The sequence below is a fragment of the Eleutherodactylus coqui genome, chromosome 2 (assembly GCF_035609145.1).
Source record: "Eleutherodactylus coqui strain aEleCoq1 chromosome 2, aEleCoq1.hap1, whole genome shotgun sequence".
In the NCBI taxonomy this organism is placed as follows: Eukaryota; Metazoa; Chordata; class Amphibia; order Anura; family Eleutherodactylidae; genus Eleutherodactylus; species Eleutherodactylus coqui.
In genome coordinates, this window is record NC_089838.1 from 123,320,392 (window position 1) to 123,347,940 (window position 27,549).

The window sequence follows — 27,549 nt, forward strand, 5'->3', positions numbered from 1 at the left end:
TTTCCTGCTCCCCGAATGGAGCAGGAAAGCGGATTTCTTGCCGCAGATGTGAAACCACCCTTCATTATGGCAGTTTCCATGAAAGTAAAAAAATAAAATAAACAGCCAAAATAAAATAAAAAAAGCATTTACATTCAATGAATGAAACTACAATTACAGTAAATGAGACATTCCCTTTAAGAATAAAGAAATTCATGCAACAGTGATGTATATGGTTGACAGTTGTATTCATTAATCCCTTCTTACATCTCTCCTACTGGCACTTCCTACAGAAAGAATGAACATTTGCTACAGAGGGAATGAAAAAAAAGAGCCTCAGCCAATCAGGGTAAATTCAGTCTAACGAGGATATACGATAAAAAGGAAGGCCAACCCCTTATTTAGAACGGTGCCAGTATATGGGACATGGTTAATGACACACAAACCTGTGCATGGCTTACTGGGACTATGACAAATACTGCCGCAGGGAGAAATCTGCAAACTTCTGGAGTGAACATTCTGATTAATAGTGAAACATAAACATAATACTCTGCTGACCACTGCAATCTTTTAAAATACAAAGGATTAAAATGAATCTAGTTGCAGAAGTCTTTAATACTCAGATGTCCTACATTTCTTCTTTATACCGCACAGTATATTTGGTTTTCAGCCTATTTAGCCAGTGATAGTACTAAATTACTGTTACATATTCTGAAGCCTTTTCAACAAATCAGGCAAAGAAAAAAAGAAAAGTAGAACTCAAATGTCAGGAAGCATTTAAGCACATTATAGCCATACAACGTAAATGTATTTATAAGTGTTTTCCGGGATATTAATAATGATGGGTGATCTTTAGGCAACTCCACCGAATAAAAAAAGGGGCTGAGGAGCTTCAGCAAGCGCAGCATTCCTTCTATGGTTTGCAAAGTTACAGCGCAGTACATCCAGTTGTTGCGGTGTATGGCATGGAAAAATGTAAAGTGCTGTGTCTGGGTAAACAATGAAGTGAATGCAGCACTGAGTGGCCCTTCTTCTAGTTGATTGGCACTGAAACGCAGACCCACCCTCCACACCAATAAGGCCGGGCTAACACGAGCATGTCAGTTTTGCGCACGGATACACTGTACCAATCTCCCATAGGCAGCTATGTTACCGCTCACATGAATAGTGTGAAATATGCAACAAAAATCACAACATGTTCTATCTTGGTGCATATAATGTACGCATACATGCCAAGATAGTACATGGCGATGGGGGGAACGCAGCCAGAAAGCAACAATGTCATTGGATAGTGGCTAAGTGCCGTGCGCTCTATCTTGCTGTGAGATACGCTCGTGTGAGCCCGCCTTAGACAGTAATGGTCTATCCTAGGGATGCACCAACAATATTAGTCTCAGGAGAGACTGCCCCACTGTCGAGTTATCCATGGGTATGTAGTCAGTGTTTTCACTGATTGGGTAAGGCTACACGGTGACCACTAAGTAAGTATTCCTATGAGCTGTGTAAGTCATGAGCACATGCGCTGGTGACTAAAGTGCTTATGGCCTTACCCGTGCAAGCATAGTTCCAGATGCCCAGTGACTTTGTTTTGGTTAGCATATGTATGTAACAGTTACATATACCATGTTAGTTTATTTGGCACGACTACACTTTATGGAAATTAATGGTGTTTTCCGGGACATTAAAAAAAAAAAAAAAGTTAAAAAAGGTTCAAATGAAGAAAAATTGAATACTCACCTATACCGGCAGCTCCCTGTCCAGCGTAGCAGCTGTTCATTGTGCAGGTGATCGCTTAGCCACTCAGAAGCTTTGGCGGTGATTCTTCTATAGCCATTAAAGCCTGTGAGTGGCTGAGTGGTCATATCTACAATGAACGGCACGTGACCGCCCACCACTTCCTCCTACTTCCATGTGGCAGGCATCGGGCTACAGTGCTGCACAGGAAGTACTCAGGATAGGAGAGTATTCAATTTCATCTCATTTTAAGCCATTTAACAGTTTTTCTTCTGTCCTGAAAAACTCCTTTAATGACATATTTGCAGATTTGTTATGTGACTTTCTAAAAAAGACCTGTATGGTGCACTTTATAATTGCTTGAGAAAGACCTGAGATGGAGTAGAAATCCTACATATCTTAATGTGAAAAAACACACTTTTTAGAATTGAAGAAAAAAAGCGCCGCTCCTCTGATTTCTCATTGCTGTATACACTACATAACCACAAGTTTGCTGAGACCCCTTTGAACAAAGCAGTTCAGGCATTTCGGTCACATTCACTGCCATACAGCTGTAAACCCTCTATGGGTAAACACCAGTGGTGGTAGAATGGCTCATACTGAAGATCTTCAGTGAGGACGGTTGACATTCAACAAGACTGTTAGGCCCCTAGAGTCTAGTAAAAGAAATCCTAGTTCTACACATACTCGTATTATAGAAAATTGCATGGCTCCAAGTTTATATTAACAACTTTGAGAATTTCCTTTACTGTTTCAGCATGGCAATTGCAAAGTTTAGGCTATAAAACACGGTACGGTTTGAAGGATAAGAGGTTTTTAAAATAAATTAGAATTCAGCCAATAAGCTAAGATGCATCACCAATACCAGTCCCAGCACCACTAATGCTCTTGTGCCTAATTAAGGAGAATCCTTGTAACCAAGTCCAAAAATGTAGGCAAAAGCCTCTTCCAAAAGGTATAGTCTGTTCCAAGTCTGTATTAAAAGGTGATGTTCCAGTTCTAAGCTTGCTGATCTATCGTTGAAATAGGACATCAATAGCTGATTGATAGGGTTGGCCGCCCAGAACCCACTCTGATCATCTTTTTCCAAGGCCTGGTGTTCTAATGTACTGCGCTGCCTTGTTGCCAGGAGCAGACAGTTCCATACATTGCACAGTGGACAAGGATGGTTTTGCAGGCTGAGTCCCATTCACTTTACTGGGCCACTGCAGAAGCTAGGTCATAAATCAGAGAAGCGGGACAACCCTTTTAATGCTCAACGACTTAGAATAGTATGTTCCAGAATCACATACAGGGGTTGTGTTTTAGGCTCCAAGTACATTTAACCATGCATGTGGTGCCAAATAAAGGCTATCCTTTAACCAGTAAAACAATGTATAGTACTGTGTAAAAGTTTTAGGCAGGAAAAAATGCTGCAAAGTTAAATACTCCAAATTTATTCTGCAGCAGGACAACAACCCCAAACATGCCAGTGTCATTGAAAACTATCTTCAGTCCTGGAAGTGATGATGTGGGCTCACAGATCCTGATCTCAACATCATCCAGTCTGTCTGGGATTACACGAAGAGACAGAAAGATTTGGTACTATTGTACTTTGTCACCACTGGAAGCTAGGGGTTTGATAGGACTAGCATGAAAGAACACCCCTGTCACGCCCCTAGCTCCCGATTGGCTACATAGTTGTCCGGGTTGCCGGCCGGGAAGAAACTACTTCGACCGGGGAACATACCCCCGCCGCAGCTGGACCCCACCGGCATTGGCCACACTATTCTCGCCCGTGCTAGATGTGGCCGCTGAGGGCTACTCTGCTCTCCATCTGCCTCTCAGCAGCGATGACAGCTGCTTAAGGGAGAGGAGGCAGGGGAGCGGAGTAGCTGTCACTGCTCAGCTGAGGTGACTGTATGGCCGCCTAGAGCAGGATGTGCTGAGGGCTTTTGTCTCCCAGCCGATGGGAGAAGTGCCCCACTTGTGTTTCCCCCTGTGGCTCCGGCCTCGTGCAGCCTGCGGGACCGCCGTCACTCACCTCCTCACTGCTCTCCCCGCGGACTGGCACCTCCACTCTCAGTCGCTAATTGTCTAACGAGGGGCCGGATATGAAGAAGCACCGCGCGTATATTGTCAGCGGTGGAGGGGGGAACAGCAGTGGAGGTGCCAGTCTGACGGCAACAGCAGCGGGGAGCTGACCAACAGCGCTCCCGCCTGCAGCGGCCAAAGGCTGAATGGTAGTGCACATGGCAGTGACAGCACAGTGGCGGGGAGAGGTGTCCCTCACTATGGTAGCAAAGAAGCTGGCCCCGCTCTGTGTCCTTCCTCCCTGCCGCACTAACAGCCAATCGGAAGCTAGGGGCTGGACAGGGGATGTTCACTCCACCAAAGCCCTCTCAGTCCCTAGCTTCCCGTAGGGTCAAGGTACAACAGTGCCAAAGGATTTGTGCAAGCTGTATCCACAGTAGATCTTTTTGGAAAAACCTCCCTGCCGGGTTCCTTCAAAAACTGTGTGCAAGTGTACTTAGAAGAATTGATGCTGTTTGAAGGTAAAGAGCGGTTACACCAAATATTGATGTGATTTAGATTCCTCTTTTGTTCATTCACTTCGCATTTTGTTATTTGACAAAATAAACCATTAACAATTCCATTTTTTAAAGAATTCTTACTTTGAAGCATTTTTTTCCACATCTGCCTAAGACTTTTGCACAGTACTGTATATTACCAAATCCTATCTAAAGGTAACCATATCAGACTTACCTTACCCAATCTCTGATATGTTCACAGTCTATAAAATGAATTAAACTACAGACCTATACGTGGGTCATCAACACTCAATGATTGCACTTTTATGGCCTGTTTAAGAGACAATATGCTAATAAACTAAGCAAATTGTGACTTGTCAATAGTTGTGCAAATGGTTTACTCAAAAGAAAAGAAAAAAAGCCCACAAATTCAAGCTGTACAATGCTAATGTTTGATATAAGTGGCATTAAATGTGTCTATATATCTCTCTTACTGAAATATTGTGCTTGTTTGACTCCGCTTCAGCACATTCAGCCAAGAGTTAATGCAGGTCTATGGCCATCATTACCAACGTGTAGTCTATAATTTTGTGCCACAGCACAGATGTTTTTTCAAACATTTTAACAGACAGAGACGAAAAGAACTATAAAACACAGTTACAACTAGTAACCAATTATAAAGATGAAATAAAATATCATTACAACCTATGAGAAGGTACGGAAAAAAAACCCTTAAACATATGCTTTCCAACTGATGGTTGCTATTATTTATTATGCCTATAGCAATTTATCTGATGCATTTCAGCTCGAATGCACTGAAAGCTTGATTCAATGGCTTGAGCTGTACCCACTTGTGGGAGCACCAAGATTCTTTACAATTCTAGTCTGAAAAAGATGTAATTCCCGTGAAAATGAAAGATGGCTTCTGGTGCTATTAGAAGTGATCAGAACACAATATTCAGGTTACAAAAGAACAGATACATTCATGTTTTGTGCAAGGTAGGGTTTTCTATGCTGTACAAACAGATCATATTAAACTAAGGAATGAATGAAAGAATTTTGCATGGAGTACACTGACAACACATTGGGCTAAATACACTCATTGTAAAAAAAAATCCCTCCCCTAGAAGGAGTTGTCAAAATCCAATGAAACTGGGGGATGGAGGCTCTAGTACCCTGTTGAGCAACTTCTAGCTTGGATACAAGATGTGATACAGACGGGCATGGAGGCTATAGTACTCTGTTGTACCGCCTCTAGCTTGGATAAAGGATGTGATACAGGCGGGCATGGAGGCTCTCGTATCCTTTTGTACCGCTTTTAGCTTGGATGCGATACAGGCGGGCATGGAGGCTCTCGTATCCTGTTGTACCGCCTCTAGCTTGGATACAAGATGTAATAGGGGTGGGCATGGAGGCATACAGTTCCATATGGTATCCTGCGGCATATTGGTCCACATTTGCAGTAAATGAGCAGTTGTCAGTGCCCAAACTAAATCTGGACTGGCATGGAGGCTATAGTACCCTGTTGTACCACCCTTAGTTTGGATGCAAGATGTGATACAGGTGGGCATAGAGGCTCTTGTATCCTGTTGTACTGCCTTTAGCTTGGATATAAGATGTAATACAGGTGGACATGGAGGTTCTAGTACCCTGTTGTACTGCCTCTAGCTTGGATACAAGATGTGATACAGAAGGGCATGGAGGTTCTAGTACTCCGTTGGGCCACCTCTAGCTTGGATACAAGATGTGATATGGGCGGGCATGGAGGCTCTAGTCCTCTGTTGTACCGCCTCTAGCTTGGATGCAAGATGTGATACAGACGGGCATGGAGGCACTAGTACCCTGTTGAGCCGCCTCTAGCTTGGATACAAGATGTGATATGGGCAGGCATGGAGGCTCTAGTACCCTGTTGTACTGCCTCTAGCTTGGATATAAGATGTGATAGGGGTGGGCATGGAGGTTCTAGTACCCTGCTGTACTGCCTCTAGCTTGGATATAAGATGTGATAGGGGTGGGCATGGAGGCTCTAGTACCCTGTTGTACTGCCTCTAGCTTGGATATAAGATGTGATAGGGGTGGGCATGGAGGTTCTAGTACCCTGCTGTACTGCCTCTAGCTTGGATATAAGATGTGATAGGGGTGGGCATGGAGGTTCTAGTACCCTGCTGTACTGCCTCTAGCTTGGATATAAGATGTGATAGGGGTGGGCATGGAGGCATACAGTTCCATATGGTATCCTGCGGCATATTGGTCCACATTTGCAGTAAATGAGCGGTTGTCAGTGCCCAAACTAAACCTGGACTTGTAGCTGAAGAAAACTCGTTTATACTCCGTAACAGTCCAGCCTCATCGTTCACAACACCACTGCAAATGGAGACGAGGGTGGGTGTCAAAGGCAGAACACGTAATGGTTGCCATGAGACTAAATGTCCTTTTGCCAAGTGCCTAGAAATGGTTCCAACAGACAGAGGGGCCTGTAATGATTGTGCCACCTATCTCTGGATGCAACAAAATAGTTGGAATTGCTTGATCCTCTCTACTGGGGACCTGTCAAGGGCGTCCTAAGCCCTGTTGCCTTCTGTGCATACCCTCATGCATCCACTGGTCGCAACACCTCTTAAAAGTCTGGTCAGAATGACCCAGGGGGCAGGCAATTCGTCAATTCAACCATCCAGTTTCTCATATTTCAAAAATGTGCCTTTCTCAAACTCTGAACTAGCCAAAATCATAGTGGTCAAGTGGTCAACAAGCTCTACACAAGTGGAAAAAGAGATCCATCACATACAAGTAGCCCCTGATCGGCCTTTTGTAGGCCAAGTATGGAACCACTTTTAGGATGTCAGGTGGCCAGAACGTTCATCTAATCATGCCACAGATACAATCATTTGCACTTCAGCCTTACAGTTTTGCAGAAAAACAACTACTTCTTCTAGGTGCTCGATTTTTTTTAATTTTTTTAAAGAGTGTATTTGGACAGTGACACAATTTTTATAATTTGGCTTCTGTACATCACCACAATGAATATAATACATAGCCATGCATCTGTGTAGAATATTCAGTTTAAATTTAAGGGGGTTAAATGGTCACTAACTTTTCAAACAACTTTCAGCTTTTAAGAAATAGCCAATATGTTAACTAACAAAAGTGCAGATCACTTCACCTAAAATTACATTTAAGATGTAACTGCATACTGACTTTTGCAGCAACACAACTACTTTTAGGTGCTTATTTATTTTTTATTTTTTTTGACAAAGAGTGTATATTAAGTCCAGTCTTTTCAAAAACGCCGGTCTTAATATTATTTCTCCTGTTGCAAAACGCAATCTAAGGGCTCCCACACACTTGCATTTGCGTTTTTTGTTAACGCGATTGTCAATGGGACTTTCTAATGTTAAAAACGCAACGCAGTGCAACTTGCATTTTTGGTGCATTGCGTTGCGTTGCGTTTTTAACATTAGAAAGTCCCATTGACAATCGCGTTAACAAAAAACGCAAACTCAAGTGTGTGGGAGCCCTTATATGTGAAGAGGTGCAAGCCTCTTCATATATTAGGTGCATCTCGGCTCCTCTGTGTACTACACAGAAATGTACATCAGGTCTGATCCGATGTACATTCCCGTATCATTTCTGTCAGTTTCTGGCATAAATAATATATAAAGTGTGTTGGTATGGGGTGGCAATGCCCTCTCTGAGAAGCCACAGCTCCTTTTTAGAAAAGTTGCATGAACTGGTGTAAAGAAGAAAAAGTCACAATGTTTTTGCGCAAGCAAGCCTTGAGCAAAATCTTGCAAATTTTTCTCACCAAATTTTGGCGCAAAATGTTTCACAAAATTTCCCCCATCATGTTTTGTGCAGCGTAAAATAAAACAAAAAAAATTGTCTGCTTCCATATGGAAACAGCCAGCAAGTAGGCAAATCTGATTTATGAATACAGTGCAACGATTTTTTCATTCCCTCATCTAAATGTTCTGAGCTGTAGGCTTTATTAAGGTGTAATGACTATTTGCTCCATTGCATCACTTTTATATGTCTTTATGCTATTGAATGTAGGCTAGAAAGTAGCATTTGAACAATTAAAAAAAAAAGCTTGACTTTGGATAATTCCAACAACATGATTCCCTCTGTAAGCCTTTTCTGTTCCACCAATTTTTCCTATCTTGGGATACACAATTTTACAACAAGTGGTACGCTTAATAACATGCAGGAGGCAGTTTTTGGCTTGACCGAGTCATACTGTAGATGGTAGCTCCTGGGCTATAGATGCTCATCTCACACTCTTTGGGCTTTCCACCAGTAGATTTTTATTACTCTCTAGGAGGCACATGCTTCCTGCTAGACAAGTTCACACTTTCTTCGCAGTTGACAGTATTTCATGACTTAGTTTTTTGGCTTGTCGCAAACTCCTTTGGGTTTGCATAGCCATTAAGGACATTAATACTCAGATCATAGGTTCTACTCTGGAAATTAGATCCAGTTGGTTTCTCCTCCACCATAAAGCTTTATAGACAGCAATATACTGCTCATAGAAATTAAGGGAACATTTAAGCTTCACAGTATAACCTAAAGTCCCTTAAACTTCAGAAATATGAAGCAGCCCAATTAGAAAGGATAAGGGATTGTGAATCAATTTCACTTGCTGTGGTGCAAATGAAAGTGACAAATCCTGCACTGAGCAGGGGGTTGGACCCGATGACCCTGGAGGTCCCTTCTAAGTCTACCATTCTATGATTCTATGAACAGATGCACTGGAGAGGCAACTGCAAGGCAACCCTCCCAAAAGGGGGTTGCAGGTGGCGAATGCAGAAAATTACACTCTAATCATCCTTCCTGATTGATTCTTCTCTAGTTTTGTGTTTTGCTAGTAGTTAGTAGAATGAAGCGATATCTACAGTCTAATCAGGTAGCACAGGACGTTATGCACCTCCAGGATATCACATTCGTATGTGCCATCGCTAGACGGTTTGCGGTGTCTCCCAACACAGTCTAAAGAGCATGGAGAAGATACCAGGACATGGGCCATTACACAAGCAGCGCTCAACAGGTCCATAGAAGGGCAACAACTTATTATCAGAACTGGTATCTCCTCCTTTGTGCAAGGAGGAACAGGAGGAGCCCTACAAAATCACCTCCAGCAGGCTACTGATCTGCATGTTTCGAACCAAACTGTCAAAAAAGTGGCAAAAGGTCCAACATCCTCTACTGAGACCTGTGCTTAAAGTCCAGCACTGTGCAGGTTTTATGGTGACCCTTAATACAAAATTATTTATATATATATATATATATATATATATATATATATATATATAGTAGCAAGTTGGGGTACACTTGCCTGCGCATCGCCGACCTCTTGCACATGAAAATGGCACACCACATGTGTAGAAACTGCTCAGGAGATGTGGATTTCTTTATCTGGCTCCTGCCAGCCTTTATTTGTCATCACCGCAATCACAAAACACAGCAATATCATCCACCGTCAATATACACAGTCCATATGCACCCCACATGGGTCTGAGTCCAGGGTTGTCGCCCCTGTCGGACTCTGGCCTCTGCTAGGCCACCAGCCTGCAGCACCTCAGCTCTGCTGCACTGGTCCTCTCTCCCTCTTGATTCTGGCAGGAACTAGGCCTTTTCTAGTTCCTGCTCCACCTTTTGAGTTAACCCTTGCACCAGAAGTCCTGTCTGCAGCCCTCTACAGGCCCTTCTGTGTACTGCACTACTATATATATATATATATATATATATATATATATATATATATATATATATATATATATATATATTATACACACATATACATATACACACACACACAAACGCATGTTCACAGTTGTATTATTTTTTACATCAAGAATAGTGTACGATTCAGGATTCACTGGGATCTATTACAGAGCTGAATTTTTTGGAACTGTCATTGGTCCATCATGAATGAATGCCATGACACTAATGTGAGCACAGTGCAAGAGTATTTAAACAAAACAGGATGTCTGATAGTCATACACATGTGTGACAAGTGGTACTATTCTTTTCAATAACGATGGTGATGGATGCTTTGGAAACTGTCACCAGACTTCACATTTTGTTTCCACATGGTATGAACCAAATTAAGAATTGCAAGAACTAACACTTTTGACATGAAGATCAAGTAGGCTTTGCTCAGTGTGTCCAATGGTCTGTACAAAATGTAAAGTATCTATATGTTGATAGTTCCCAAAAATGTGATGCAGAACCCAATGCCTCAAAAGTGAAATAAGAGCATTCTGAAGTAGATAAAGCATTTGATTTTTACCTCCTGGTTGGCAACAACTAGTTCTTCTTCCAGTGCAGACACCCTCTCCAACGAAACCCTCAGCCGTTCCCTCACCTAGAAGAAAAGCAAAAATGTGCAGTGACATGTTCTCCAGTTCTATTAGACAAACAACAATACATGTTTTGAATTTTAAAAACTAAAAAGGTACGGTAATGCCAAAAAGTAGAAGGTAAATGTAACACATTAGTGGGATTTTTCCAGCGGTTAACCCATGATTAATGAAACAATAAAAATTAGTCTTGCAATAAATTGCCAGTAAATTTGCATAGCATGAATGGTTGAAAGTAATACAGATACACTAAGAAACAAATAGGGAATAATGAATTAGGAATTGTAGTTTTATTGGAAAAAGCAAAACTAAGCATACATTATTTGAAATCAATCACTAGGTTAGCATGAAGCCTTCTTCGTAAGGGCGAATTCACGGCAGATTCATTACAGAAATTTCTGCAACTGCACAATCAGTTTCATATATTAGAATGCGTTGTTTCTGGAGCACATTGTTTTGTACTAGCTCCATAAAAATAATAAGACTGTGATGAAAATGTAACATGACTGTATATACACTACCGGTCAAAAGTTTCAGAACACCTCGATTATTCCAGTTATTTTTGATATTAACACAGTTCAAGATCAGCAAATAACATGAAATGGTTCAGAGGTTCAAGAGTAAGTTAAAAACATAAAATAATTAAATCGTAACCTGAAATGCAACAATAGTCTGAATTTATGATTTTAACCAAAGGGTTTTTTTCAGGTGACACACCAAGAACAGCTGCTCTGCAGCACAAAAAGCAAATTATGGTTACAATTCATACATGTTTCTACTTTTGTAGATTACTTTCAAACCCTCTAATTCTATATAACCTGTGTTGGAACAGATTACATTACAACACCCTCTAGGTCAGGCTTAGGACAGTTTTGCTCTTCAGGACAGAGAACATTGCTATCATAATGGCAAGAAAAAGGCAATTAACCAAAGAAGGCAGACAGGCAATTATAACCTTGCCTGGGCCAAGCAGCACCTCCAATGGAGTATTGAAGAGTGGAAGAAGGTCTAATGATCAGATGAATCAAAATGTCACATCTTTGGTACATCATGCAGGTTTTTTTTATGCAGTCAAGTAGGTGAAAGGATGCTTCCTGAGTGTGTGGCACCAATTGTCAAACATGTAGGAGGAAGCATGATGGTCTGGGGCTCTTTTGCTCGATCCAGAATTGGCAACTTGCACAGGGTGACTGGCACAAAAAATGCAACCACAACCCTTTGAAATGCAATGCAATACCCACTGGTGTACATCCAGTTGGTCAGGGGTTCATATTACAGAAAGGCAATGATCCAAAACATACTCCTAAAATTATGTAGTAAACAACTTAAAAAGAAGCCAGTAGACTTCAATGAATGGAATGGCCTGCACAGTATCCAGACTTAGGCCTCGGTCACACGGGCGTTTTTTCCCGCGATTTGTGGATCGCATGACGGATGCGCATCCGCAAATCGCGTGACCTGGGCCGAAAAATCGCCCGAAAAATCTGCTCCTAGCCGCGTTTCATTAGAAATGGGCCAGAGCAGTGCAGCGCTGACCAGCGCATTGAATTCAATGGAGCCGGCAATACAGCCGGCTCCATTGAGAGCAATGGGCTGCGGGCGATCTCACAATGAATTTTCGGGAAGGGCTTAAAAATATAAGCCCTTCCCTGAAATTCATCCAGAAATGTGTAAAAAGTAAAAAAAATATATATACTCACCTTGTCCCAGCAGACGGAGTTCATGAATGGGTGAGTGAGTGCTGCCTCTGATTGGCTCAGCGCAGGGACCAATCAGGGACAGCTCTCAGGTGGGGATTTTAAATCCCCGGCTGCTGAATACTACTCATAGCAGTTCAGGAGAACTGCCGGCCGGCCGCGGCTGAACTCCGCCTGCCGGGACAAGGTGAGTATATTTTTTTTTTTTACTTTTTACACATTTCTGGATGAATTTCAGGGAAGGGCTTATATTTTTAAGCCCTTCCCGAAAACTCATTGTGCGATCGCCGGCAGCCCATTGCTTTCAATGGAGCCGGCTGTATTGGAGGCCTTAGGCCGTGGTCAGACGAGCATTTTTTTTTGCGTTTTTTTTAGAGGCGCAAAATACTTGCACCTGCAAAAGATAGGACACATGTGCCTATAATGTACGCCGGTAAGGTCTGTGCTGCGAATAAAGACATTGTGTGCTGTTACAGAGGTGACAGGAAATGAGGGGACTCCTGGTTTTCATTAATTAGCAAGTTCTGTCCCCTCTCATTACTGAACATTGTGACAGTGGAGCAGCTACACATCTGCAAGAACAGGGCGGATTTGCTGCGGTTTTGCCACTGTTTGCCATTGCATATCCGCACTGCGGCAAAACCGCTGCGTTTGCAGTGCAATGCAGCACCAATGAGTTTTTTTGGCAAAAAGCTGTTCTCACAGGGCGGATTTTTTCCGCACAGCCGTAGTGTGGAAATGCAACTGCGGTGCGGTTTTCAAAGATGTAGCATGTCTATTCTTCTGTCTTTTCCGCAGCGCTTTTTTGTCCTTAGACCTCTATGGACGCGGCAAAACCCGCACCAAAATCCGCGGCAAAAAGTAAAAAAGCGCTGCGGAAAAAACGCTTGAGGATTTCTCCGCAAGAAAATCGGCAAGCCAAAATTAACCTTTGAAGCGGTTTTGCCGCAGAAGCATTTCTTCTGCGGCAAAACTGCAACAGAAAAACCGGGGCAAAACCGCAGCAAATCCGCCCTGTGTGAACCCAGCCTAAGAGGGCAATGTCCCTTTTGTCACTCCAGTCTGGCCAAACTGATTTTGAGAGGAAGCCAGATGCAAACTGGGTGACCAAAATCAAGTAACCTGGGTGGAAAACGATGGACTGTTTTTCCCTTTTTACTAGGTTGTCCAGTTCTGGACAAGCGATTTGCTTAATGGGCCAAGGGGGGATATATAACCAGAGTTCAGGGTAAAAAGTAAAAAAAAAAAAGTTATGCTGAACAGTGGGAATATGTCACATTTGAAGAGAGAAGCCCTGCAGCTTGAATGTGTTCATTTTATCCACTCACATCCACTCACTTAGAAACAAAAGACTTCAGAAAATGCTGTAAGTTGTAGGTCTCTGTGTTTCACCTTTTATTTTCATAAGTTTTGCATTTTTTTATGTCCAGTTATTTTGTCATCTTTTTAATCTTTTAGTAAGTACTGTATTTTTGCACTATAGCTTAAAACTTTAATAAGCCCAGTCCTTTAAGCAGTCGGTGGTGGTAACCCTTTCACTGCTTGACGTAGTTCAGCACTCATTGATCAGATTACATAAGGCAATGTGGGACTATAATATTAGTAATCCAAAAGTAAAAAAAGTAACTCAGGTTACAGATTTAGAACAAAAAATATCTGTGCAACTTTATGAGGCATAAGCATGAGGGATCATAACTCTAGAGGCTAAATGTCTGCCACGGGGGGGTTCTGACTGCTGGGATCCCCAGTGATCCAGAGATCGACACACATGAATTCCCCATGTGAATAGTGTGCATGCTTAACCACTGCTCCTTTCACTTCTATAGTATTGGGGGATATTGCCAAGCACATTAAAGGGGTTGTCTCGCGAAAGCAAGTGGGGTTATATACTTCTGTATGGCCATATTAATGCACTTTGTAATATACATCGTGCATTAAATATGAGCCATACAGAAGTTATTCCCTTACCTGCTCCGTTGCTAGCGTCCCCGTCGCCATGGCTCCGTCTAATTTCGGTGTCTTCTTGATTTTTTTAGACGCGCTTGCGCAGATGGGTCTTCTCCCTTCGGCTCGGCTCGGAAGCAGCGGCGATTTGGCTCCGCCTCCTTCTACACGTCATCGTGTAGCTCCGCCCCCGTCACATGTGCCGATTCCAGCCTCCTGATTGGCTGGAATCGGCACGTGACGGGGCGGAGCTACGTGATGACGCGTAGAAGCTTATTCATTTAAAAATGCATATATTGTATGTATATATATTATTTTAGTATTTAACTTTCTTTTTTAGTTCACTGGATGACTTGATCATGCAATTTCTTAATCGCCAAAATACAGTAAAATATTACTAACCATGGCATTTGAGGGGTTAAACAACCTGGATCAAAATTATCTCTGATACCTAGTAGAGATGAGCGAGCACCAAAATGTTTGGGTGCTCGTTACTCGGGACGAAAATTTCGCGATGCTCGAGGGTTCGTTTCGAATAACGAACCCCATTGAAGTCAATGGGCTACCCGAGCATTTTTGTATATCGCTGATGCTCGCTAAGGTTTCCATTTGTGAAAATCTGGGCAATTCAAGAAAGTGATGGGAACGACACAGCAACGGATAGGGCAGGCAAGGGGCTACATGTTGGGCTGCATCTCAAGTGCCCAGGTCCCACTATTAAGCCACAATAGTGGCAAGAGTGGGCCCCCCCCTCCCAACAATTTTTACTTCTAAAAAGCCCTCATTAGCAATGCATACCTTAGCTAAGCACCACACTACCTCCAACAAAGCACAATCACTTCCTGCATGACACTCCGCTGCCACTTCTCCTGGGTTACATGCTGCCCAACCCCCCCCCCCCCCCCCGCACGACCCAGTGTCCACAGCGCACACCAAACTGTCCCTGCCCAGCCTTCAGCTGCCCTCATGCCACGCCACCCTCATGTCTATTTATAAGTGCGTCTGCCATGAGGAGGAACCACAGGCACACACTGTAGAGGGTTGGCACGACTAGGCAGCGACCCTCTTTAAAAGGGGCAGGACGATAGCCCACAATGCTGTACAGAAGCAATGAGAAATATAATCCTGTGCCACTGCCATCAGGAGCTGCACACGTGGGCATAGCAATGGGAACCTATTTGCCACACACTATTCATTCTGTCAAGGTGTCTGCATGCCCCAGACCGCGGTTTTTTATAAATAGTCACAGGCAGGTACAACTCCGCAATGGGAATTCCGTGTGCACCCACAGCATGGGTGGCTCCCGGGAACCCACCGGCTGTACATAAATGTATCCCATTGCAGTGCCCTGGACAGCAGAACTAACGTCAGATTAAATGCAGGTGGGCTTCGGCCCACACTGCATGTCCCAGTCAGACTGGGGTTTTTTATAAGTAGACACAGGCAGGTACAACTCCCTATTGTGAAGTCCGTGTGGACGAACAGCATGGGTGGCTCCCTGGAACCCACCGGCGGTACATAAATATATCCCATTGCATTGCCCATCACAGCTGAGGTAATGTCATGTTTAATGCAGGTGGGCTTGGGCCCACACTGCATTCCCCAGTCAGACTGGGGTTCTTTAGAAGTGGACACATGCAGTTACAACTCCATGTGGACCGACAGCATGGGTGGGTGCCAGGAAGCCACCGACGGTACATAAATATATCAAATTGCAGTGCCCAGCACAGCTGAGGTAATGTCATGTTTAATGCAGGTGGTCTTCGGCCCACACTGCATGCCCCAGTCAGACTGGGGTTCTTTAGAAGTGGACACATGCAGTTACAACTCCGTGTGGACCAACAGCATTGGTGGGTCCCAGGAAGCCACCGGCGGTACATAAATATATCCCATTGCATTGCCCATCACAGCTGAGGTAATGTCATGTTTAATGCAGGTGGGCTTGGGCCCACACTGCATGCCCCAGTCAGACTGGGGTTCTTTAGAAGTGGACACATGCAGTTACATATCCGTGTGGACCGACAGCATGGGTGGCTCCCTGGAACCCACCGGCGGTACATAAATATATCCCATTGCAGTGCCCAGCACAGCTGATGTAACGTCAGCTTTAATGCAGGTGGGCAAAAAATTAATTGGATTACACTGTAGGCGAGGGCCCCAAAAAATTGGTGTACCAACAGTATTAATGTACCTCAGAAAAATTGCCCATGCCCAACCAAGAGGGCAGGTGAAACCCATTAATCGCTTTGGTTAATGTGGCTTAATTTGTAACTAGGCCTGGAGGCAGCCCAGTTAAAATAAAAATCGGTTCAGGTGCAAGTTTCAACGCTTTAATGAGCATTGAAACGTATAAAAATTGTTTACAAAAATTATATGACTGAGCCTTGTTGGCCTAAGAAAAATTGCCCGTTCGGCGTGATTACGTCAGATTTCAGGAGGAGGAGCAGGAGGAGGAGGATGAATAGAATACACAGATTGATGAAGCTAAAAGGTCCCCGTTTTTGATGGGGATAGAGAACGATGCTTCCAACCGCGGGTGCAGCCTACGTATTGCTTAGGTATCGCTGCTGTCCGCTGGTGGAGAAGAGAAGTCTGGGGAAATCCAGGCTTTGTTCATCTTGATGAGTGTAAGCCTGTTGGCACTGTCGGTTGACAGGCGGGTACGCTTATCCGTGATGATTCCCCCCGCCGCACTAAACACCCTCTCTGACAAGACGCTAGCCGCAGGACAAGCAAGCACCTCCAGGGCATACAGCGCGAGTTCAGGCCACGTGTCCAGCTTCGACGCCCAGTAGTTGTAGGGGGCAGAGGCGTCACAGGGGACGGTCGTGCGATCGGCTACGTACTCCCTCACCATCCTTTTACAGTGCTCCCGCCGACTCAGCCTTGACTGGGGAGCGGTGACACAGTCTTGCTGGGGAGCCAGAAAGCTGTCAAAGGCCTTAGAGAGTGTTCCCTTGCCTGTGCTGTACATGCTGCCTGATCTCCGCACCTCCCCTGCTACCTGGCCCTCGGAACTGCACCTTCTGCCACTAGCGCTGTCGGATGGGAATTTTACCATCAGCTTGTCCGCCAGGATCCTGTGGTATAGCATCACTCTCGAACCCCTTTCCTCTTCGGGAATGAGAGTGCAAAGGTTCTCCTTATACCGTGGGTTGAGCAGTGTGTACACCCAGTAATCCGTAGTGGCCAGAATGCGTGTAACGCGAGGGTCACGAGAAAGGCATCCTAACATGAAGTCAGCCATGTGTGCCAGGGTACCTGTACGCAACACATGGCTGTCCTCACTAGGAAGATCACTTTCAGGATCCTCCTCCTCCTCAGGCCATACACGCTGAAAGGATGACAGGCAAGCAGCATGGGTACCCTCAGCAGTGGGCCATGCTGTCTCTTCCCCCTCCTCCTCATGCTCCTCCACCTCCTCCTCAACGCGCTGAGATATAGACAGGAGGGTGCTCTGACTATCCAGCGACATACTGTCTTCCCCCGCCTCCGTTTCCGAGCGCAAAGCGTCTGCCTTTATGCTTTGCAGGGAACTTCTCAAGAGGCATAGCAGAGGAATGGTGACGCCAATGATTGCAGCATCGCCGCTCACCATCTGGGTAGACTCCTCAAAGTTTCCAAGGACCTGGCAGATGTCTGCCAACCAGGCCCACTCTTCTGTAAAGAATTGAGGAGGCTGACTCCCACTGCGCCGCCCATGTTGGAGTTGGTATTCCACTATAGCTCTACGCTGCTCATAGAGCCTGGCCAACATGTGGAGCATAGAGTTCCACCATGTGGGCACGTCGCACAGCAGTCAGTGCACTGGCAGATTAAACCGATGTTGCAGGGTGCGCAGGGTGGCAGCGTCCGTGTGGGACTTCCAGAAATGTGCGCAGAGCCGGCGCACCTTTCCGAGCAGGTCTGACAAGCGTGCGAAGCTTTTCAGAAAGCGCTGAACCACCAAATTAAAGATGTGGGCCAGGCATGGCACGTGCGTGAGGCTGCTGAGCTGCAGAGCCGCCACCAGGTTACGGCCGTTGTCACACACGACCATGCCCGGTTGGAGGCTCAGCGGCGCAAGCCAGCCATCGGTCTGCTCTGTCAGACCCTGCAGCAGTTCGTGGGCCGTGTGCCTCTTCTCTCCTAAGCTGAGTAGTTTCAGCACGGCCTGCTGACGCTTGCCCACCGCTGTGCTGCCACGCCGCGCGACACCGACTGCTGGTGACGTGCTGCTGCTGACACATCTTGATTGCGAGACAGAGGTTGCGTAGGAGGAGGAGGGTGGTTTAGTGGAGGAAGCATACACTGCCGCAGATACCACCACCGAGCTGGGGCCCGCAATTCTGGGGGTGGGTAGGACGTGAGCGGTCCCAGGCTCTGACTCGGTCCCAGCCTCCACTAAATTCACCCAATGTGCCGTCAGGGAGATATAGTGGCCCTGTCCGCCTGTGCTTGTCCACGTGTCCGTTGTTAAGTGGACCTTGGCAGTAACCGCGTTGGTGAGGGCGCGTACAATGTTGCGGGAGACGTGGTCATGCAGGGCTGGGACGGCACATCGGGAAAAGTAGTGGCGACTGGGAACTGAGTAGCGCGGGGCCGCCGCCGCCATCATACCTTTGAAAGCCTCCGTTTCCACAACCCTATACGGCAGTATCTCCAGGCTGATAAATTTGGCTATGTGCACATTTAACGCTTGAGCGTGCGGGTGCGTGGCGGCGTACTTGTGCTTGCGCCCCAACACTTGCGCTAGCGACGGCTGGACGGTGCGCTGAGAGACATTGGTGGATGGGGCCGAGGACAGCAGAGGTGAGAGAGTGGGTGCAGGCCAGGAGACAGTAGTGCCTGTGTCCTGAGAGGGGGGTTGGATCTCAGTGGCAGGTTGGGGCACAGGGGGAGAGGCAACGGTGCAAACCAGAGGCGGTGAACGGCCTTTGTCCCACCTTGTGGGGTGCTTGGCCATCATATGTCTGCGCATGCTGGTAGTGGTGAGGCTGGTGGTGGTGGCTCCCCGGCTGATCTTGGCGTGACAAAGGTTGCACACCACTGTTCGGCGGTCGTCTGCACTCTCAGTGAAAAACTGCCAGACCTTTGAGCACCTCGGCCTCTGCAGGGTGGCATGGCGCGAGGGGGCGCTTTGGGAAACAGTTGGTGGATTATTCGGTCTGGCCGTGCCTCTACCCCTGGCCACCGCACTGCCTCTTCCAACCTGCCCTGCTGCTGCACTTGCCTCCCCCTCTGAAGACCTGTCCTCAGTAGGCGTAGCAAACCAGGTTGGGTCAGTCACCTCATCGTCCTGCTGCTCTTCCTCCGAATCCTCTGTGCGCTCCTCCCTCGGACTTACTCCAATTACTACTACCTGAGTTATAGACAACTGTGTCTCATCGTCATCGTCCTCCTCACCCACTGAAAGCTCTTGAGACAGTTGCCGGAAGTCCCCAGCCTCATCCCTCGGACCCCGGGAACTTTCCAAAGGTTGGGCATCGGTCACGACAAACTCCTCCAGTGGGAGAGGATTCGGAACCATTGCTGCCCATTCTGGGCAGGGGCCCGGGAACAGTTCCTGGGAGTCTGCCTGCTCCTCAGAATGTGTCATTGTAATGGAGTGAGGAGGCTAGGAGGAAGGAGGAGCAGCAGCCAGAGGATTCAGAGTTGCAGCAGTGGACGGCGCAGAAGTCTGGGTGGTCGATAGATTGCTGGATGCACTTTCTGCCATCCACGACAGGACCTGCTCACACTGCTCATTTTCTAATAAAGGTCTACCGCGTGGACCCATTAATTGTGAGATGAATGTGGGGACGCCAGAAACGTGCCTCTCTCCTAATCCCGCAGCAGTCGGCTGCGATACACCTGGATCAGGAGCTCGGCCTGTGCCCACACCCTGACTTGGGCCTCCGCGTCCTCACCCGCGTCCACGTCCTCTAGGCCTACCCCTACCCCTCAGCATGGTGTATTACCAGTAGTGCAGAAACAGAATGCTGTAATTAAATGTGCCGCTTATTGGCCTGTGGTTGGAGGCTGACTTCGCTTACGGAACGCACAGCAGAGCCAGGAAAGAATTTTGCGCAAGCCTGCTGTAACACTTCGCTGGCTGCGTATTAATTAGAACTACTACCCCCAGCAGAGACACAGTACACTCAGGACGGTCACAGGCAGCCCAAATAGAATGTTTTTTTCCCAAATTTTTTTGGAAAAGCCCACTGCCTATATACACAGTATATCTCTTTCACTGTCCCTGGCTCACCACTACTGGCCCTGGACTATGTAAAATTACTGCAGACTGTTTCCTTCTGGACAGGATGACAGCGGTGATGTGTAACGCACAGCAGAGCCAGGAAAGAATTTTGCGCAAGCCTGCTGTAACACTTACCTGGCTGTGTATTAATTAGGACAACTACCCCCAGCAGAGATGCAGTACACTCAGGACGGTCACAGGCAGCCCAAATAGAATGCTTTTTCACAAATTTTTTTAGAAAAGCCCACTGCGTATATACACAGTATATCTCTTTCACTGTCCCTGCCTCACCACTACTGGCCCTGGACTATGTAAAATTACTGCAGACTGAGGACGCAATGCTCTGCATGGCCGATATACAAAAAACAAAATGTGCAACACTGCAAAAAGCAGCCTCAACAGTACTGCACACAGTCAGATGTGGCCCTAAGAAGGACCGTTGGGGTTCTTGAAGCCTAAAATCACTCCTAACACTCTCCCTATAGCAGCTCCAGCATCAGCAGCACTTTCCCTGAGCTATGTCAGAATGCATCTGTGGCGAGCCGCGGGAGGGGCCGATTTATATACTCGGGTGACACCTGATCTCGCCACCCACTCACTGCATGGGGGGTGGTATAGGGCTTGAACGTCGCAGGGGGAAGTTGTAATGCCTTCCCTGTCTTTCTATTGGCCAGAAAAGCGCGCTAACGTCTCAGAGATGAAAGTGAAAGTAACTCGAACATCGCGTGGTGCTCGCCTCTAGTAACGAGCATCTCGAACACGCTAATACTCGAACGAGTATAAAGCTCGGACGAGTACGTTCGCTCATCTCTAATACCTAGTAATGTGGCAGAGGTGTAAGACACACCTCCTGCAGCCACGTCACTTTGGTGATGTACATTTTTGATAGTTTACACTAAGTGCATAGCTGTAGCTTCATAAATGGGGTCAAAGGGTTCTTTTTTGTAATGGTGGGGGAAAAAACGCAGTTCCTTTTAGCAAGATGCAAAATTGTGATGAGGTTAGGGCATCAGAAGCTGCAGCTGCACACACAAGCAAAATAGTCAGAAGAAATCTATTACGTAATGCTAGTACTGTGTGCAAGACAACTTGCTTACAACTATGGCACTGCAGCCTTTTTGGAAACTTCTCTTCAGTTCCCCGCATGGCTTCCCTTTCCTCAGTTCCTAGAATAGGCTCTATAGCACAAGCTGAACTCTGTTCAAGTGCTATATGTGGTGCACTTACCGCTTAACCAGTAATACGAGGAACAGGGGGCGCCGCCGGACCAGGAGCCGGGAAGGTAAGTATGGAAGTCTTTACAGGAAATAAAGATATCCATACTTACCCACCTGGCTCCTGGTCCAACACCGCACTGTGTTCCTAGTATTACTGGTTTAGCCTGGACAGGAATGGGCAGCCGCCCAATTCATTTACTCTTCCAATACTGTGCTAATCACAGCATCCACAGGTGAGCAGCTCCGCTTATTGACCTCAACAGCATCCTTCACATGAGGCACTTTCTTTTTGAATTCTATTAGTGTACATACCAGCCGGTAGAATCAGAGATGGCCTTCGGGACATAGACTATTGGTCACAGAAAAATATGGACTCTATGGAGGGGTGAGGGGAGGGGGGGTAAAGTAGTCTCTCAAAGTGATTTTCTATGCTAATAATTTTCAATTCTACATTTTACAATGTATATACTCAAATACTAACTATTCCAATTAACATGCAGCTAAATGTTATTATTAAAAATGCTTGAAGCAATTAACACCAATTAACAGCACAGTTTGGTATCAGGTCAAGGCTTAGAAATAAAATAAATGCACTATAAACTTATGGCTGTTTCAAGTGCAAAAACGTTAATGGCAATAACTCATTTCATGTTGTCTTTAAACAGACCCAGATTTTCAGTTGGCGTCACCCTGCAGGAAAGGTGTGACTGACTACATTTTTAATTAGTTATTGTGCCCCTACACGCCCTTCACCAGCCAGCAAACATAATTTCCTTATGAAAAAGTGAATGATTAATTAAGACAAAGTTTGCATAAAAACACCAAAAGGAGAAATTTTTAACTAAATGTTGCAAAATCTTTAGAATTTCTTTCCTTAATTCTTAACTTGCCTGTAATAAACCCAGTTTGTACTTAAGGTATAGAACTACGTAATCCATAAATTGATTACTGTAGGTACTGCAGAAATTAACATTAAAGGGGTTTTCTGATTTAAAAAAAAATCTTGGGCAAATGTTAATTTTTAGAGATGAACGAACGTACTCGTCCGAGCTTGATACTCGTTCGAGTATTAGCGTGTTCGAGATGCTCGTTACTCGAGACGAGTACCACGCGATGTTCGAGTTACTTTCACTTTCATCTCTGAGACGTTAGCGCGCTTTTCTGGCCAATAGAAAGACAGGGAAGGCATTACAACTATACCACCCCCCTGCAGTGAGTGGCTGGCGAGATCAGGTGTCACCCGAGTATATAAATCGGCCCCTCCCGCGGCTCGCCACAGATGCATTCTGACATAGTTCAGGGACAGTGCTGCTGGTGCCGGAGCTGCTATAGGGAGAGCGTTAAGAGTTTTTTTAGGCTTCAAGAACCCCAACGGTCCTTCTTAGGGCCACATCTAACCGTGTGCAGTAGTGTGGAGGCTGCTTTTTGCAGTGTTGCACATTTTTTTTTTTTTTGTATATCGGCCGTGCAGAGCATTGCGTCCTGCAGTAATTTTACATTGTCCAGGGCCAGTAGTGGTGAGGCAGGGACAGAAGACATATTTAGTGTATATAGGCAGTGGGCCTTTCCAAAAACATTTGGGAAAAAAAATCTATTTGGGCTACCTGTGACTGTCCTCAGTGTACTGGGTCTCTGCTAGGGGTAGTTGTCCTAATTCATACGCAGCCAGCTAAGTGTTACAGCAGGCTTGCGCAAAATTCTTTCCTGCCTTTGTGTTGCCTCTTACATCACCACTGTATTCCTGTCCACAAGTGTACTGGGTCTCTGCTGGGGGTAGTTGTCCTAATTCATACGCAGCCAGCTAAGTGTTACAGCAGGCTTGCGCAAAATTCATTCCTGCCTCTGTGTTGCCTCTTACATCACCGCTGTATTCCTGTCCACAAGTGTACTCGGTCTCTGCTGGGGGTAGTTGTCCTAATTCATACGCAGCCAGCTAAGTGTTACAGCAGGCTTGCGCAAAATTCTTTCCTGCCTCTGTGTTGCCTCTTACATCACCGCTGTATTCCTGTCCACAAGTGTACTGGGTCTCTGCTGGGGGTAGTGGTCCTAATTCATACGCAGCCAGCTAAGTGTTACAGCAGGCTTGCGCAAAATTCCTTCCTGTCTCTGTGTTGCCTCTTACATCACCGCTGTATTCCTGTCTACAAGTGTACTGGGTCTCTGCTGGGGGTAGTGGTCCTAATTCATACGCAGCCAGCTAAGTGTTACAGCAGGCTTGCGCAAAATTCTTTCCTGCCTCTACTGTGCGTTCCGTAAGCGAAGTCAGCCTCCAACCACAGGCCAATAAGCGGCACATTTAATTACAGCGTTCTGTTTCTGCACTACTGGTAATACACCATGCTGAGTGGTAGGGGTAGGCCTGGAGGACGTGGACGCGGCCGAGGACGCGGAGGCCCAAGTCAGGGTGTGGGCACAGGCCGAGCTCCTGATCCAGGTGTATTGCAGCCGACTGCTGCGGGATTAGGAGAGAGGCACGTTTCTGGCGTCCCCACATTCATCTCACAATTAATGGGTCCACGCGGTAGACCTTTATTAGAAAATGAGCAGTGTGAGCAGGTCCTGTCGTGGATGGCAGAAAGTGCATCCAGCAATCTATCTACCACCCAGAGTTCTGCGCCGTCCACTGCTGCAACTCTGAATCCTCTGGCTGCTGCTCCTCCTTCCTCCCAGCCTCCTCACTCCATTACAATGACACATTCTGAGGAGCAGGCAGACTCCCAGGAACTGTTCTTGGGCCCCTGCCCAGAATGGGCAGCAATGTTTCCGAATCCTCTCCCACTGGAGGAGTTTGTCGTGACCGATGCCCAACCTTTGGAAAGTTCTCGGGGTCCGGGGGATGAGACTGGGGACTTCGGGCAACTGTATCAAGAGCTTTCAGTGGGTGAGGAGGACGATGACGATGAGACACAGTTGTCTATCACTCAGGTAGTAGTAATTGGAGTAAGTCCGAGGGAGGAGCGCACAGAGGATTCGGAGGAAGAGCAGCAGGACGATGAGGTGACTGACCCCACCTGGTTTGCTACGCCTACTGAGGACAGGTCTTCAGAGGGGGAGGCAAGTGCAGCAGCAGGGCAGGTTGGAAGAGGCAGTGCGGTGGCCAGGGGTAGAGGCAGGGCCCGACCGAATAATCCACTGTTTCCCAAAGCGCCCCCTCGTGCCATGCCACCCTGCAGAGGCCGGGGTGCTCAAAGGTCTGGCAGTTTTTCACTGAGAGTGCAGACGACCGACGAACAGTGGTGTGCAACCGGGGAGCCACCACCACCAGCATGCGCAGACATATGATGGCCAAGCACCCCACAAGGTGGGACAAAGGCCGTTCACCGCCTCCGGTTTGCACCGCTGCCTCTCCCCCTGTGCCCCAACCTGCCACTGAGATCCAACCCCCCTCTCAGGACACAGGCACTACCGTCTCCTGGCCTGCACCAACTCCCTCACCTCCGCTGTCCTCGGTCCCATCCACCAATGTCTCTCAGCGCACCGTCCAGCCGTCGCTAGCGCAAGTGTTGGAGCGCAAGTACGCCGCCACGCACCCGCACGCTCAAGCGTTAAACGTGCACATAGCCAAATTTATCAACCTGGAGATGCTGCCGTATAGGGTTGTGGAAAAAGAGGCTTTCAAAGGTATGATGGCGGCGGCGGCCCCGCGCTACTCAGTTCCCAGTCGCCACTATTTTTCCCGATGTGCCGTCCCAACCCTGCACGACCACGTCTCCCGCAACATTGTACGTGCCCTCACCAACGTGGTTACTGCCAAGGTCCACTTAACAACGGACACGTGGACAAGCACAGGCGGGCAGGGCCACTATATCTCCCTGACGGCACATTGGGTGAATTTAGTAGAGGCTGGGACAGTCAGAGCCTGGGACCGCTCACGTCCTACCCACCCCCAGAATTGCGGGCCCCAGCTCGGTGGTGGTATCTGCGGCGGTGTATGCTTCCTCCACTAAACCACCCTCCTCCTCCTACATCCTACGCAACCTCTGTCTCGCAATCAAGATGTGTCAGAAGCAGCACGTCGCCAGCAGTCAGTGTCGCGCGGCGTGGCAGCACAGCGGTGGGCAAGCGTCAGCAGGCCGTGCTGAAACTACTCAGCTTAGGAGAGAAGAGGCACACGGCCCACGAACTGCTGCAGGGTCTGACAGAGCAGACCGACCGCTGGCTTGCGCCGCTGAGCCTCCAACCGGGCATGGTCGTGTGTGACAACGGCCGTAACCTGGTGGCGGCTCGGCAGCTCAGCAGCCTCACGCACGTGCCATGCCTGGCCCACGTCTTTAATTTGGTGGTTCAGCGCTTTCTGAAAAGCTACCCACGCTTGTCAGACCTGCTTGGAAAGATGCGCCGGCTCTGCGCACATTTCCGCAAGTCCCACAGGGATGCTGCCACCCTGCGCACCCTGCAACATCGGTTTCATCTGCCAGTGCACCGACTGCCATGCGACGTGCCCACACGGTGGAACTCTACGCTCCACAGGTTGGCCAGACTATGAGCAGCGTAGAGCTATAGTGGAATACCAACTCCAACATGGGCGGCGCAGTGGGAGTCAGCCTCCTCAATTCTTTACAGAAGAGTGGGCCTGGTTGGCAGACATCTGCCAGGTCCTTGGAAACTTTGAGGAGTCTACCCAGATGGTGAGCGGCGATGCTGCAATCATTAGCGTCACCATTCCTCTGCTATGCCTCTTGAGAAGTTCCCGGGGGAAGACAGTATGTCGCTGGATAGTCAGAGCACCCTCCTGTCTATATCTCAGCGCGTTGAGGAGGAGGAGGAGCATGAGGAGGATGGGGAAGAGACAGCTTGGCCCACTGCTGAGGGTACCCATGCTGCTTGCCTGTCATCCTTTCAGCGTGTATGGCCTGAGGAGGAGGAGGAGGATCCTGAAAGTGATCTTCCTAGTGAGGACAGCCATGTGTTACGTACAGGTACCCTGGCACACATGGCTGACTTCATGTTAGGATGCCTTTCTCGTGACCCTCACGTTACACGCATTCTGGCCACTACGGATTACTGGGTGTACACACTGCTCGACCCACGGTATAAGGAGAACCTTTCCACTCTCATACCCGAAGAGGAAAGGGGTTCGAGAGTGATGCTATACCACAGGACCCTGGCGGACAAACTGATGGTAAAATTCCCATCCGACAGCGCTAGTGGCCGAAGGCGCAGTTCCGAGGGCCAGGTAGCAGGAGAGGCGCAGAGATCAGGCAGCATGTATAGCACAGGCAGGCGAACACTCTCTAAGGCCTTTGACAGCTTTATGGCTCCCCAGCAAGACTGTGTCACCGCTCCCCAGTCAAGGCTGAGTCGGCGGGAGCACTGTAAAAGGATGGTGAGGGAGTACGTAGCCGATTGCACGACCGTCCTTCGTGACGCCTCTGCCCCCTACAACTACTGGGTGTCGAAGCTGGACACGTGGCCTGAACTCGCGCTGTATGCCCTGGAGGTGCTTGCTTGTCCTGCGGCTAGCGTCTTGTCAGAGAGGGTGTTTAGTGCGGCTGGGGGAATCATCACAGATAAGCGTACCCGCCTGTCAACCGACAGTGCTGACAGGCTTACACTCATCAAGATGAACAAAGCCTGGATTTCACCAGACGTCTCTTCTCCACCAGCGGACAGCAGCGATACCTAAACAATACGTAGGCTGCACCCGCGGATGGAAGCATTGTTCTCTATCACCATCAAAAACGTGGACCTTTTAGCTTCATCAATCTGTGTATAATATTCATCCTCCTCCTCCTGCTCCTCCTCCTGAAACCTCACGTAATCACGCCGAACGGGCAATTTTTCTTAGGCCCACAAGGCTCAGTCATATAATTTTTGGAAACAATTCTTATACGTTTCAATGATCATTAAAGCGTTGAAACTTTCACCTGAACCAATTTCTAATTTAACTGGGCT

The 27,549-nt window shown here is 47.2% G+C and overlaps 1 protein-coding gene across 2 annotated transcripts in view; it reads right to left on the bottom strand.

The window, feature by feature from the left end:
- The window catches only part of PPFIA2 (PTPRF interacting protein alpha 2), a 344,020-nt gene that overhangs the window by 136,601 nt on the left and 179,870 nt on the right, over positions 1–27,549 (bottom strand). For both annotated transcript variants that reach the window (XM_066591485.1, XM_066591486.1), the window contains one exon: positions 10,510–10,584. In XM_066591485.1, the coding sequence (XP_066447582.1) occupies positions 10,510–10,584 (75 nt within the window). The remainder of the gene's footprint in view (positions 1–10,509; positions 10,585–27,549) is intronic.